General features: G+C 40.6%; 1 protein-coding gene across 4 annotated transcripts in view; it reads left to right on the top strand.

The window, feature by feature from the left end:
- The window catches only part of NALCN (sodium leak channel, non-selective), a gene marked incomplete at its 3' end in the record, with an annotated part of 232286 nt that overhangs the window by 15677 nt on the left and 200081 nt on the right, over positions 1 to 16528 (top strand). For all 4 annotated transcript variants that reach the window (XM_084234488.1, XM_084234487.1, XM_084234486.1 and 1 more), the window contains exon 6: positions 11733 to 11887. In XM_084234488.1, coding sequence (XP_084090614.1) covers positions 11733 to 11887 — 155 coding nt within the window. The remainder of the gene's footprint in view (positions 1 to 11732; positions 11888 to 16528) is intronic.

Raw genomic sequence — 16528 nt, 5'->3', positions numbered from 1 at the left:
CCTTTTTGTTTTGTGTTAATTCTTAAGGAAAACACACACACACACACACACACCCATGCATTCCTGGGCAGAAGCCACATTGCTACACACACACACAACCTCCAAACCATGCTTGGCTACTGGAAACAGCCCTGGTTCATGCCACCATTCTGCCCACTTATTTTTTCTCTTCCTCTAGTTCTCACTTGCATTTTGACATTTGCAGATGTATTTTTTTTCTCCTTGAGCCCAAGTATGTGTTCTAAAATGTCACCTTTTATCCTATAGATCTAGTTGCTGGCAGTGGAAGGACTAGGAGTTCGTGTAGCCCAACTGGCTAGCTCTAACCTTCTGGCACACATGGCTATTTTGTGTCCATTATCCCTATCACACTTTGAGGGCTTCAGGCTGTCTGGGGAAGGGTGGAGGAGATTCATCTCAACACCAGCACCTACCTAGCATCCTAACACAGAGTGCTTAGTACTTGGTTACTGAAGACAAGGTTGATAATATATTTACATAGATATAACTTTATGGAAAATTGATAGAGAATAAGAATAAGGACTAAAAGCAAGTTGCTAAATGCAACAAAAGAGAAGTGGCTAGAAAATAAAAAATCAATGAGAAAAGCAGTAAATTAGTACAAGCACAGGGTAGGGAAGCTGAGGGAAGCAGTGAGTAAGGGCAGAGACTGTGTGGGTGAGGAAAGAAGCACATGTGTGGAGGAAAACCTGTGGGTAGTTTCCTTTTTTTTTTTAAGTGAATGTAGGCTGTAGAATATGTCTAGATTGTTCCATGAATGGATATGAAGATGGAAAAAGATATCGTGTAGGTGGAAGACAATGGATAAAGAAGGAAGAACAGTGAAAGCTTCCAAATTTGAAAGCAGCTGTGTTCTTACACCAGTGAGGATGGGGCTGGTTTCACGTTACCATTTTATTAATAACCAAATCAGAATGTGAGATGTACAACTTCTAACACAGCTAGAGGATCAGACATCCTGCTGGCAAACTTAATTTTGACATGTAAAATTTCACATAAATCAGTGAACAGGTACCTTTGCACTCAGGGCTCTGGAATCACTGCAGTGAGTACTCTTCCCCAGAACCCTGTACTCGCATTACTAAGAAAGGAGTGTCTTAGGAAAAAATACATTAAAAAGCCTTTTGTCTTCTGAATGTTAGCTCCAGAGCACTACTTAAAAAAAAAAAGATTTATTTCACTTATTTATGCATACAAGATCTGGGGTGCAGGCTAGAGGTGTGAGAGGATTCACCAGAGACAAAGCGGGGAGCAGAACAGGCAGATCTACTGAAATCCACTGCTGAGGGGAGCAGCGGGGAGACAGGAGAGGTCTGCTGCACCATGTGGCTGGGATTGAACTCGTGCTGATTGGCTTCATAGTGCTGAGACTTAACCCCTTGCACCACCAGGGAGGCCCTCTAGCTCATTACATTATCCCCCAAATGGAGCTCACCACAAAGAATTTCATACATATTAGAGAATTTCTGGTTACTTGAGACAGCAGTTATGGGTGATTATCTGTATTTCCTCTTGCCCATATGTGTAATATCTGCCAATGGCAATGTATATGGACACAGAGTTTGCCTTCTTTTCATGCAGCTTTATTATTTGAGAAGAAAATGAATAACTAACCACATGACCGTAATGTTACCCACAGTAACATTGTACATAAGTTTGATAATTCTTTTTGAGGATCCATCATTTTTATCATTTTAATTTTAATTTTCAGTTGTGTTAACTGAGTTTTAAATTTCAGCTCATAAGCGGAAATATTCTTGATGCCATTTTACCATTAATTCCAACCCAGACGTTAAATTATATTTAGAGGGTCAAAAATATCCAAACTCAAAGCACATCAAAATATCAATTACAAAAATATCTCCAACTGCCCCATTTCCTTTTCTTGCTTCTGAACCTGGAATTTCTCATCACCATCTCTGAGTCAGACACTAAGCTACGGCTGGACAGTTGTGTTTCCAGTGACCATTGTGGCCAGTTGCTGTCATGACCTCATTTCTCTTAATTGTCCTTTAGCAATAGTTTCATTTCTGCTCAGTTAATTTGCATGTTCTGTTGTCCAATAGTGGGAAGGCTTTCAGGTTGAGATCTGTCTGTTCAGAAACCTGTACAGACCTGGTTTCACAGGTGATCTCTGGAATTGCTTACTTTGAATCTGTGAGTCAAACAGGAGGAGTAAGGAAGCAACAGGATCAATAGGAAGCAACATGGAGATGACTTCTTTAAAGCCAGATAGAAGGATATGCTCATCATGTGCTCACCAGCATTGTTGGGAAAGCTTTCCATGCTTCTCTGATAATGAATGGCACCCAAGGCAATTACAGAACAAATAATGAGATTTGACTAAGCAAAGCAATTCAAATCCTGGAGAAAGTTGAGAAGAGCAATAGCCTGTGGCAGGAACAGGTGTTGCAAAATGCCAAATGTGATGGCAGAAATCTCCCTGAAGCTAAAAGAGGAACATGTCAAAATGAACTGGTAGGTGAAGTGGGAAAGATGACACCTTATTATTTTTATTTATTTATTTATTTATTTATTTATTTATTTATTTATTTATTTATTTAATAGAGGCATGTTTTATTTGTTTGTTTGTTTATACAAGCACTGGGTACAGTCAGAAGCGCGGGAGGGTGAGAGAATTCACCAGAGCCAGAGCGGGGAGCAGAGCAGGCAGAAGGACCGAAGTACACTGCTGAGGGGAGCAGCGGGCGGCAGGAGAGGTCTGCGCGCCATGTGGGACACTCCTCCGGTGGCCGGGGAGCAGCCGGGGATCAAACCGGCGCCGCAGAGGCCGCAGAGGCCGCGGGCAGCTTCGCAACCCAGCGCTCAACCGCTGCGCCACCGGGGAGGCCCAAGATGACACCTTATTATCAGTGAGAAAGTAGAGAAATTTATTCATGGGTTAGTCTCCGAGGATGAAATCTGATTCCCAAGAGTGAAAGAATTAGAAAAACCTCAAGGTAAGTCAGTGTGTTAAATATATGAAAGTTTACTATACAGAGATCAGGACTCAACAGCAGTCATGGAAAACCATTAACTTTAAGACCCAGAGGTGGGGGCAGGGGACACACCACAGATGCCCCCTCAGAATTCAGGCGTGACCCTGTTGTTACACAGGCATTACTGATGGCTCCCCTGGGCAGCTTGTAGTATTGGCGGTATTTTATAAAATATCAATAATACATAGACCAGAGAAAATTTAATGTGGCATTTGGAGGTTTCTATTGCTGGTGCAAATGAAACTTAGGTTTGCCCTTCAGGATACTTGGAAAGTCAGTGAACTGCTACAATGAGTACATGCTAAGGACACAAGTTTTAATGGGGCTGGTGAGTACATGGTTAAGATTGTTAGAGGTGATTCTAACATAATGTACTGGAACATTCTATGTGAAATGAGCGACCCTGTCAGCCCAACCCCTGGCAAATAGTGTCTACTTTTGTTGCCACCATAGAAATCACACACAGCATCTTTTGGAAACCTCATCTTTTCCTGTACCTACCTCCCAGTGCATTTGGACAATTCATTTCTATGATGTAGTCTGACTGGTAGAGAGAATCATCTGTGAGCTTTGGAAAAATATAGACTCCAAGCCACATCTGTGGGTTTGCATTTATAGGCAGGGCTGAGAGTCTCAGATTGGACAGGTAGGAGATCAGTGATTTAAAGTCTTAGTTTTACATGAAAACCCCAGGAAAATGTTGTAGGATGGCACACACAGGTTTGAAGATAAATTAGAATTTAGAAGATTTAGAAGAAAAATCTTGAGTCTTCAAAGAAATGCTAACTTTTCAGTAGGTATTCACAACTCCACCCTTTAAGGGGTAACATAAACTTCCCCTTCCCCTACTAAGGATAGAAGCCTAGAAAAAATACTTAATTTTGTTTTTTACTGAATGATGTATTCAGTTCTTTATGGCTTTATCTATCTAGCAGTTTGGGAAAAGATGAGGGACTGGAAACATATTAAAATTTCCTTAGTTTCATAGTAAGGGAAATTTACTTCATCATTTTGTAGAAAGGTGCAGGATTTACTTGTTTATAAAAAGAGGTGCAATGTCAATATTATTTCTTAAGGCAGCCTATTTATCTTGTCTGGCTGTTTCTCTAAAAGTCCAGGCAGAGCAATTAAAAGTTTTAAAACATCAATAAATAGTTTCATCTCTGTAAATTCCAGGGTGGGATTAGTTTTCCAAGGCATCCAGCATTAGAATTAGCCAGGCTGGTTCATGGTGGCGGGGAGGCGTTCCCGTTCATCAACCCAAAAGAGGAGGCCAAATAGGAGTGAAAGCAAAGCCAGGAGATTCTCTTGGGTGGACCTCAAAGGCAGGAAAAGCCAAAGCAGGTTTCCTGTCAGTACAGGCAATGAGAAGAATGACAACTAAGTGTAGGCTTCTTTCAGCAAGAAAAGGACCTTGTTCTCAGGTCCTCTGCTACAAGCAAGACAGACAGCAACTAAGTGTCAAAGACCATAGTCACTATTTTCTCGGGTGCGAGTGTGTGTGTGTGTTCATCTGTGTTTAACTCAGTTCATGGGTTTAGTTACAAGTGTGCTTGTCTATTCATGATTTCTTCTGGAACATAAACTAAAAATAGGAAAGAAAACTTACTGATGCCATAATGACAAACTGATCTTAGGGTGTCTGTGGTTATCTGTAGCCGATGGATTTGTTTTGCTGTGTGCTTTCTTCTTTGCATCCTGACAATTTTCTCATCAACTGCAAACTTGAGATAAAAAATTGTTAACTTGGCTTCTGTGAATATCTTTTACAAGACATGGATCAAATCTAGCTCTTGAGAATCAACATTTATCTTGCTTATCTTCAGTGCTCACAGTCGAGGAATAGACAGGTAGTGGTCTGCCTGGGAGAAGCACAATCCTTGCCTTTGTCCTCAATCCAGAAGTGTCTGAGGGTGTAGATTAAAAATTGTTTGATATGGTAATAATTCCATTGTTTATAACCCCTGAGAAAAAGATATGCTCTTTACCCCTACCCATGATAGGTGTAAACTCTCCTCCTCTTCTGTACACATCCAGCTTTGATGTTCCCACTTCCCAGAATGCCATGCTATGCATCTCATCTACAACCAGAGTCTATTGATGCTTCAATAATCCCTGGAAGCATCACCATTGGAAATTTGCCCCAATCTCCACCACCCACAGTCTGGGGTCATACGTGATGTTCCCCTGTGCCCCCACATGCCAGGGGCATACAGATAGCTCTTGAAGCACTGCTCACACTCGCTGTGCACACTAACACTCTTCCAGACTCTCTCACACTAGGCAGTAAAGTCCCATGTTGGAAATACCATCTCAGTCATTTCCAATCCTTGCATGCTGTGTGCCATGAAATAGACCTGTCAAAAACAATTATTTGGCATGAATAAGCAGACAAATGAAATAAAGTGGCCCTACTAAGAAGGGGAAAAACAATTTCTGAAAAGAGGCTAAGCAATAACAAGCATAACTATGTTCATAAGTGACAGTAATTACAAAAGGCCAACACTATATGTGTTGCAACAAGCCATGACAGCAGTAGGTATCAGTAGAGAAGGAGACCTGTGATTAATGAAGAGACAGATTTGATCATAAAGTCTCAAGCAGCTGCATTTGCCATCAGTGAGAACAGAACCCAGGGGGCACACGGCTTTGCTCTTTTCCCCTTTTACATGAATGTGTGATGAGATGTCTCTGGGTGTTGTTTTTCAAATGGTCTTTTTTTTTTTTTTGGCCCAAATATCTTATTTGCAGATGAGGAAACTGAGACTTACACGGTTAAAGTGAATCACCCGAGGTAATTAGGTTGGTTACTGGCTGAAATGAGATGAGTGCCCTTGTGTTACACTGTACAACTCACTGCTCTGGGCCATCAGGCATAGCCATTAATAAAAGTATAAGGGCCTTCCTGGTGGCCTAGTGATTAAGCCTCAGCGCTATCACCTTTAGGGCCTGAGTTCAATCCCTGGCCAGGGAGCTAACCCACACATAGTGCAGCAGACCTCTCCTGTCTCGCTGCTGCTTCCCTCAGCAGTGTATTTCAGTGAATCCACCTGTTCTGCTCTCCATTCTATTCTCGGTGAATCCTCTAACTGCCTGCTCCTCTGGCCTGCACCCCCACTCTTATATGCATAAATAAATAAATAAATATTTTAAAAAATAAACAAAAATATAGATCCCCAAAGTATTGCTGGGGACTATTATAAACAATTTTGGCAACAAGCTCACAATATGTTTTCTTAGATCTCAAACTCCTACATAAATTTTTTGTAAATAAGATATTTTGTTAAGAATTTAAAAAATATGCCAGGCAGATAATTAAAGCCTTTTGACAAACAATTAACTTTTCACAGGGATTCCAGGACTGGTTTTGAAACATGGAAACTGTTAAAGCCAGAAATTAAATAAATTGAAAACCCATGCCTATTTCGGGGTTTCACACTAAGAAGTTACATATAAACAGTAAGATCCAGCTGTTGAAGAATTTCTTCTACAATTCTTTTACAAAATAAAGAAGTAAAAAAATTCATCAAAGATTCAAATAATAGTGGAAAGAAAGACAAGTTCATTTATTCATAAAATAATGCTTAAGCCTCCGGTCTGTATTAGCCAGTGTCTTCCAAAGAAACAGAGCCAGTAGCATGTGGAAAGAGTTATTTTAAGGAATCACATGATTGTGGAGGTAGTAAAAAACAAAACTTTCAAGGCTAGAAATTCCAGGTAATATTGATAATGAGTTGATATTGAGTTCTCTAGTCCAGAGGCAATTGAAAAAGAAAATCTTTCTTTTTGAGGAAATCTTAGTCATTTCTCTCCAAATCTTTAGCTAGTAGGAGGAGACCCACCATATTATGGAGAGTAATCTGCTTCACTAGAAGTCTACTGATTTAAAAGCTAATCGTATCTTAAAAAATACTTTCACAGCAGCAGCTAGCCTGGTGTTTGACCAGATAACTGGGCATCACAGTCTAGATATATTTAACTATCACAGACTGTGTCAAGGACTATATGGAATTGGAGATTATTCTGAGGAGCAGTCAAGTCTGGAAGACATTCATGAGCAGTGACCACACAAACTTGAATTATTTGTGTCCCAAGTTCCAGAAGTAAAAAGGGAGGGTGTTTTGAGAAATTATAGCAAGGAAATCTAACCCAATACAAAAACTTATGGTGGGCCCCCTGAGAAGGCAACATTCAGGCTGGGACCTGACAACTAAAAAATGGGGTTACCAGGCAAAGATGGGAGGAGAGACTTCCAAGCTGATGCAAAGGCCCTGAAGTGGAAGGAGTTTGGCAAGACCTAGACAGAGGCCCATGTGATTGGACATAAAGTCAGGAGCCGGATCTTCCAGGATCTTGTCCATTATATTCGAGATTTGCCCCTGATGGATGGATCTGAAGCAGGATTGTGATTATGAAAAGTCACTCGATTGTGTTCTGTGGCACTAGCAGGACTAGTAGTGGATGCAGGATGACTGGTTGGGAGGCTGGAGAATGGTGTATGTAGAGATGGAGCTAGAGAGAGTTGAATAAGCTCGAAGGTATTATGGAAGACATCTAGGGGGGCATGCAGGTTAGTTATAAGAGCTGGGGGAGAAGTAAGTATTAGGGAGATTCTGCATTTCAAGCTTGTGCAACACTCGGTGTGGTGCTATGACTCTGTGTGTCCTCGGAGACAATGCCAGTGAAGGAGTCTGTTCAGAGTAGGGTGTACGGAGCCTGGATGCACTTGTGGTATGACCAAGTGGAACCATCCATTTGGCAGTTGAACATGTGTTTCTGACAGTCTAAGAAGACATTTAGCATGAGACAGGTTTGAAACTATGCAAGTGGGTTTCATTGCAGAGGGAGAGAGGGTCTTGAAAAAGAAGAAAGCCAACACCACACTCAGAGCAACTCAATGGTTAAGGCCAACTACAGGATGAGGTGGATGAAGGCAAAGCTAAATAGGAGACTAGACCCTTAGAGCTGCAAGTGGGCCTTGCCAGTGCCTTCCTACCACAGCTCTCTCTCCACCCACAGCTGGAAAGTTTTGCAGCTTAGGCCCACCTAGAGATCCAGAACAATCTCCCAACTCAAGAGCTTTTGGGCTTATTTACATGTGGGCCTTTGTTGCCTTTTGCCATTTAATAATATAATCACAGATTCTGGGGACTAGGACAGAGACATATTTAAAGGCCCACTGCCTGCCTCCCCTCCAACAACAGTGTGGAACAGGCAGCAGAGAGATCACAAAAGACAACAACTAAAAATTTCCCTATGGGATGTAGCTCACGGAACCAAACTAGAGCAATTGTAGTAGATTTGAGTTCATGAAAATGGACTCAAAAATTAAATTAGGGGATTAAAACAAGTAGATACTTTTTTCAAGAAATCCGACTGCACAGAAATGCGGTTCTTGAAACCTACTTAAGCATGAGTAGATACTATGATGGGAAGAGTCATGATCTATATTTCTATATTTAGTATTTGCCTAGTGGGAGCAAGAATTTACCCCCCTCATTCCAGAAGGCCTCTGGTTCTATCCTGATATTTTAGAGGAAATTAGCAAAGAAATAATTAACATTAACAAAAGTAAAGTCTAGTAGATTATGGTTAACTGATAAATTGGAAAAAATGTTAACTATATATTCTGAAACTCTTAACACTCTTTTCAATTTTTAAGAAGGGTAATTATTGGTGTGGTTTTAGATACAAATGTTCCAGGGCAATTAGTCATTTAATAAATGTGTCTCTGATAAGCATTTGCTAATAGCTTTGATATTGGCAAAAATAATATGTTTCAGGGCTGTTGCCTCTGAAGCCAGAAGACATTAGAAATATATCTGTGCTGGTGAAGGTCACGCTTCAAATGAGAATCGGTGCTAATATAAAAGAAAACATAAATGCAATCAAAAAGGAAAGAATAGTCTAATATTGATAGGTTAATGCTCACATAACCATGTTTGTTAGCAATTATTGAATGATTAACTTCTCCCCAGCAATATTCAGAGAGTTGTACATTAACTCATTTGATGAGTGGAACACCTCTACAAAGTAGAGGCAATTGCTGACTCCACTTTAGAAATGTGGAAATGGAGGCTGTGCACACCCACAGCAGGGCTGGTTTCCATCCAGGCAACCAGCATTTCAAACTCAATAACAAGAGGTCACACCTCATGTGGATTGTTTACCAGCTCCTGCTTTATTATGTGCTTTGCAGTGAGCACATCATTATGTTTCCTCTGCAGCCCTGAGGTAGGCATTTTCCCTCCATCTTACACTGAAGAAACAGAGACACACAGATAGGAGAAGTCACACAGCTCAAGTGGCCCAGTTTGAACTGGACTCCACAGTCCAATTTCCTATCCAAATAGCAGAACGGGGATGTTTTCGGGTAGACAGAGTACTTTCTCAGTCAGACACTGCTGCTATTGTCTTTTTAAAGTATTGGGAAATAAAAAAGTAATTATTGATTTTGGTGAGCTGGTAAACATTCCCTCTCTGAAGTGAATGAAAAACTCGATCATCTATAAACTTTCCCTCAGCTGCACAATTCTGCAAATAAAATGCTTTCAGTATCAGTGCCTAATCCTCCCACTCTCTAGACACTTCTTCATGGCTGTGTTTTCACCTGCATGGATGTATGCTACATGTTGGTACTGTAGTGATTACTAAGCATCTAGAACAAGTACTTACTGAGCTCTTGCAGCATACTGGTGCTATGCTGAAGGCATTACCTGGATTATTTAGCTTAATCCCTATAGGAGCCTCACTGTTAGGTATGATGACTCTCCCTGTCTTATGGGTGAAGAAACTGAGCTTAGAAATGTTTAGAATGGTAGAACTTGGGCTCAAACCCAGAAAACCTTCCTCTGAAACTCTGAGTCCCAGCCCCTCTCTAGCTTGTTCAAATGTTCAGGTATCCAGCTGTAAGGGAAGGGACCACTTGGCCAGATTTAAGGGGAGATGGATCATTCAATCCGCATAAGAGAACGTAAAATGGGATAGATGACTGGATCAAGAAGATGTGGTCCATATACACCATGGAATATTACTCAGCATTCAAAAAAGATAAACACATGCAATTTGCAGCAACATGGATGGCGCTGGAAGGGATCATGCTCAGCAAAATAAGCCAAAAAGAAAAAGAAAAATACCGGATGGTCTCGCTCATAGCAGGAATCTAGAAAACTTAAATAAGGGACCAGGAAAATGAATAACTATAAGAAAGTGAAAATCAAAATCAACAAAAAACTATGAACCAGAGACACTTTTAGGGGGGTGGGGGGCGGGAGGGGAGGGATTGGGGTCAGAATGGGGGGGCTGCAATTGTATGGGGAATATAAAAATAAAATTTATTATTTAAAAAAAAATAAAATAAAATAAAATAAAAAGAGAACGTAAAATGGGGGAAAGTAAGTGATGTGTGTCTACCTAAATCATGTAGTCCTTTCCACAATGGGAACCTTCCCCTTGGTTTTTCAGGTGGGGTCCAAAGGGGCACCTTGAAATGGGACTGGAGGGAATAATCACTTACACACTCATCTCTCACCCATGAGGTCACCTGCAACTAACTGAATCCTGGAGGAATAAGCTGAGGTGTCTGAAATGCAGGCTTTAGGCACTATGAGAAAGGTGTGGGTCAGGTATCAGCAGGCATGGTGTTTGTGTGTGTGTGTGTGTGTATGTATGTGTGTGTGTATGTGTGTATAGTGGTCTTGAGCCACTAAGGACCACAGAGAGTTAGAAGTCAGACTCGAGAGAATCCACATTATGTAAGGGAAGGACAGACCCAGTTGAATACACGAAGTCTTACAAAAGCGATGAGACCCAAGTCTGCCTCGATACAGCCATAACCTGAGGGGACACTGAGACTACCTGAGCTTGGTTCCCATTTAGGAAATTGATGTAGTGAAAAAACTAATAAAATCAGAGCTTGAAAAGGCTCACCAAGCCATCTAGTCAAACCTTTAGCCTCTGTACAATCCATGTAAATTGCCCAGATCTATTTCTCAGGTCAGCCCAGAAGGAAAGTCACCATCACCAGCCAGTGATCACCTCCATTGTCTACCGAAAAAGCCACTACAAATCCAAGTCCTCCCACATCAACTGAATCTCCAGTCTGTCCTCCAGGAAGATGGAAAAGTCCTATCACCATCCCCTAGATGACCTAGTATTCTTGCCGTTCCACTAAATCACCTCTGATCTTTCTTTTCAGTGTGATCTTCTTTGTTCCTCTGTCTCTTGCCTTATTTGTCTGGCTTTCTTTCTAACTGCACATCTCTCAATTCAGAAGACCAGTGTCATTTATAAGGTTCACTGTGTTATACGGAAAATGACTCTCATCATTTCATGGTGCTTAGCAGCAGTTAACTAAAATTTGTGCCCACTGGGCAGTGAAGGATTTGTGAATAAAAAGGAATCTCCAGGCAAGTTTACATTCTTTGCAAATCTAAAGAACTCCTTCCTTTGCATAGCGTGGGTCTTCCATGACAAGACAAAACAAAAAATGAAACAAAACAACAGAAAATATCAAGGTAATCCTATTTGTATAAAAAGCTACTGTGGATATGAGTCAGGTATTATTTGAGAATGTTATCAATGCATCCACAAAACACCAGTCTTAAATCTGGGTCCATAATAGCAGTTATTAATGAAGAGTAAAGACTTTTTTCATCTTAATCAATTTTACCATTGTGGAAATTGTCTAACCCTTTCGTGTGTTGTTCACAGAAATGTAACCTGGAATAGCTTAGCTATCCCAGATACACACTGCTCACCAGAGCTTGAAGAAGGCTACCAGTGCCCCCCAGGATTTAAATGCATGGACCTGGAAGACCTGGGACTTAGCAGGCAAGAGCTGGGCTACAGTGGCTTTAATGAGATAGGTCTGTCTGACTGGTAAAGCACGTTTTCAGTTTCTATTTTGCAATGTTTGTAATGGAGGGAATAGTTGTATAATTGATATTTCATATTAAGGCTGACTATAGTAGTTAAGAAACTGAGATATAAATTTTACTTGTATGCCTATACTGTCTTTTATTCCACCTTACAGTCTATAACATGCAGTGGATGCCTATGTGATTTTAGCAATGTCTATATGTAGTTAAATAGCTCTCCTTGTAGACTATCCTGATTCCTAGTTATAGCACTTAAAAGTGTTGAGCTGGGATGAGGGTTGTTAATTCAATGATAAACAAAACATGGTTTCCTCTCACATGGTTTCCCATAGTGTCCTGGGAGACGAGGTAAGTCTACGAATGCCAGGCATTGACAGGCACAGGAGAGCTGAAAAACAATCCTGGAACAGGAGACAGTTAATGAAGACTTAATGAATATGCATCAATTTTTATAATAGATGCATGGGAAATGTGGGTACAGGGGTATGACATGCACAAGTGTACACACCTATTCATGGCTTGTCATATTAAGTGCTAAAATGTGCCACTACACACAGTGATGAAAGACCACAGCATCTGCCATTTAGTTGGTATCATTGCATTTGTTACCATTTTATGCAAGTTTCACATGTCTCGTTATTGAAGCAAAAACCATAGACTTCCAATTACTTTATGCTTTGAAATTTGTCTTGGTCTGCTCAGGCTGCCATAACAAAATATTGTAGATGGGGTGGCATCAATAACAGCAATTTGTATCTTACCATTTTGGAGGCTGAATGTCTGAGATCAGGGTGCCAGCTTGGTTGGATTCTGGCGAGGACACTCTCAGTGGCTTACATATGGCAGGTGTACCATTATAAGATGGGGGGGGGGCAGGAGATCATACTCTGTCTCCATCTCTTCTTGTAAAGGGACCCATCCCACCATCCTGAGCTTATCTCAACCTAATTGCCCCACAAAGGCCCCACCTTCTAATACTACCACCTTGGAGAGTTAGAGCTTCAACATAGGAATTGGGAAGAGGGGGTCACACAGGCATTCAATCCATAAGAGAATTGTTATCAACACCATTTTTTAAAAGTCAATGTCTCCTTAAAATTTCAAGGCCCAGATATGTTTAAGAAAATTCTAGATTCTCTTACCCAGGGCTAAGAAAAAGTCTTTCAATGTCTAATAGGACGGTGTTTGTGCTCATTTAGAACCAACTCAATTTCCTGATTTCTGATGTGGTTTCACATCTCAGTGGGGAGGTGGGGGCGTTGACAGTCAGGGACAACAACACTAGTCCCTGGATGGCAGTTGTTGTGAACCCACCCAGTGACCAACCCAGGGCAGGAAAATGACTGATAAGTCCCAGTCCCACCATGGCCTTCAGTTGTAGCAGCTCTTGGATGGTGCAGTGCAGTCTGAGCTAGGCATTGGGGTAACAGAAAGAGCATGTGAAGGTCTTGCATTGATTGAGGAATACTTCCCTGATACATGAATTCAACCACAAGGCGACAGACACTGGATAGACTATAATACTGAACTTGAGCTGAAAAACTCAAATAGTTGGTATTTTAAAAAGAGAATTTTGAAAATAGCACCCCAGAATTCTAATTCTTATATTACCATATGTTCTCATCGTGAATGTCCACTGTTGTCCTTAGCTGGGTATTGCATCTCCTATTTCAGAAAAGTTTAGAAGCCAACAGATGTGAAACAATTTGCTCTACTTTCCTAAGTATGTGGCTTTGGGATCAACTTATATCCTTTGCAGCTTCAAAAGTGCAGAAACCTCTTAGCATTATATCAGTGACTTTCAAGATAAGTAGGAAATCACAGGTGTGGTGTGAGAAATGAGACATAGATATTTGATAGACTGAGTAGAAAAGCTCCAGCAATCCCAGCAGCTGGGCAAGGCTAGAATGCATGACTTGTCAGAACCTTTAGCTTTGTCTTTTAGGACCGCTGACGTTACCTATGTGTTATATGTGTTAGCACACATGACTGAAGGGTATCCAGATGCCCCAGTCTGTATTAAGGGGAACACACTCTAATAGGAATTTGGTCATTCACATGTGTGAAGGCAAAGCATGCAGACTCTTAGTATGATTAATTTTTGATAGAATTGGTGTGCATAAAAGAGAAGAAAGGATATCCAAATAAAACCGCAAAAATTACCCATCTCCTTGTCCCCAGCCAAATATGGTTGGCATGAAGTGGGGCTGCTGAAATCCCAAAACTTCCCACAAATCTAAGGTACCTTCTGATGGGGAGCCACATGAAAGGACTAAGGCAGGTCCCAGAATGCTGGGACAGAAGGAGAGAGAGAAAATGCAGAATATACCACATAATCCACAGTTGAGGTCAAGGCAATGCCTTCTATTGTCTCAGTCAAGGACCAAGAACAGCCTCTCCCTGTTTCTCTCACTAATGTATCTCTTTTCCAAATCTATCCTCCAAGTATCTACTACATATTTCTCCTTCTGTATTATCTCCTCCAGACACATCACGGTGCAAGTGAGAGTTGGAAAAGCCCACCTGCCTTCCATGTTATATAGGTTAACCTGGTTGCTCAGCTCCACTCCTGGTTACCTACCAGTAGTAACTCCCCTGCTCAGGAAGTCAGTTCATGGCATGCTGGGACTTGTAATCCAAGGTGGCTGTGTATAAGTGGGGGCAAGGAAAACGGTGCCTCCTCTTCACAGGGGTGTATCTGTAACATATAGAGACAGGCTGGCAATCATTAGGCTGCCCTTGCAGGAGAAACTGCAAACTTTGAAAATCATGTTGCTAAATCAAATCATACTCTGACCTTTTAAATGCAGCATTTGTACCTAAGTTCAAAATGCTGCATTATATTCAGATTCATCTTTCTGCACTGTGACTTTGAATGGTTTCCATTACTCCCTTTGAGAGACGAAGTTTCCTGTAAAGTGTATAGTCTTGAGACACCCCATTCCAGAAGTAAATTGCCCTCACAGCACCAAGCCTACTAAGAGAAGAATCTGACTTCAGCTTACAGTTTATTTGCACTTTTATCTCCCAAGGATTTAAGCTCTTGAAAATAGGAAACTCTCTTTTCATCTTTAGGTCTCCAGGGCTTTGCAAAATGCCTGATTCCTGGGAGCCTTCTATGAATATTTACTAAAGGACTGAACAAAGTATAAGTCCTTTCGAATTCATTGGTGACAGTCATGTTTATATTAGAAGATAGAACCATAAATGAGGATTAAGTTGTTTTCTTAATGTTTTTTCCACTGCTTTGTTTGTTTTTGTTGGTAGTACTCAGTATTTCTTGTAACTTCCTTTTCTGGACAAGCTTAATTTGGTCTGTTTGCTTCTTTCTCTCAAATGATGATTGAATTCAACATCATGGTGTTACTAATGCTTCGATCATGAAATGCTGACTTTGTGCTGTAATCAGCATTTTTTAAAATGGTCACTATAGTTTAGTTTGAAATGAAAAACTACTTACCAATACTATTTACCTAGGTAGATACATCCTAGAGTATTTTAGAAGATTTTTTCCTAAGTTTTTTAATGGAAGGTCTCCAGAAAATTAGGAAAAAATGATCTTATTAGGCTGTGTGATCATCTCTTTCTTAATGCAGCAGAATTTAAAATATAATTAGGTACTTAATTGTGCATATAAATTTGGGCATCGTACTATATACATATACACATATATATGTAAATAATGATTAATTATAAAGAAGCACACTTTCTTTTCTTACTAATTAAATTATCATGCAATACATTAAATTTCAGCTCATTTATAAAATTTAATTTATTAAGTAGCTATATGTCTCATTAAAATTTAATATTGATGTTGAAAGACTTGATTTTAAAAATATATTAAAAGTCAGAGTCATTAAGTGGAAAAATTAGAGTCTCTACTATCAGATTGTAGAGGAAGGACATCCTGGCATCTCTAAAATCAGCCAGAGAGCAAGGAGACTGAGAAACAGAGGTGCAATTTCCCTACTTAAAATTCGGAAAAACCTCAAACTATAAACCATACTTCAGAGCACAGGCGTCTGACAGAAAACTTCCTGAAAGATTTCTGGCTACTGAGGCGCTCAGACAGAGACAGAAGATTGTCAGTGTAACTAAATAAAATAATGAATATTCCTAGAGGAGCAGAATGGTCCCTTATTTGAGTCCCTGTAGGTACTTGTTGGGACTCCACAGGGAGTCTCAGATTTTTGCAGATTTTTGCGATGAAGTTAACATAGTAGAGACACAGGCTGAGTTTCAGCAATGAATACCTGAAACTTAAATCATGTTACAGTGCAGTGTTGCTTCAATTAAAAAAAAAAGTCAAATAAACGAATGAAACAACCAGAAAAAAACAAATAAGCAAACACAAAACAAAGTGGAGCCTCTCATTCCTGCAGGCAATGGGGGGAGAGAGGAGATCATAGACTCTCAATAGTGAGGGCCTGGTGCCTCCGATCCACGTTGACCAGGATGAGGGAAAGACTCAAGTTCAGGTTTTCACATCAGGCTGTATGCTGGGGCAACCTAGGGAGCTGTTTTAAGCACCCAATTACCAAGCACCACTCACTGGCCAATTCAATCAACTCCTGAGAGTGACCCAAGGCAGAGATAGTGTCCACATGCTCTCCAGGTGACTCTCCTGTG

Source organism: Talpa europaea, assembly GCF_964194135.1.
Source record: "Talpa europaea genome assembly, chromosome: 6".
In the NCBI taxonomy this organism is placed as follows: Eukaryota; Metazoa; Chordata; class Mammalia; order Eulipotyphla; family Talpidae; genus Talpa; species Talpa europaea.
Note: the sequence above shows the minus strand (reverse complement) of the source record. Positions and strands in the feature narration are given on the sequence as shown.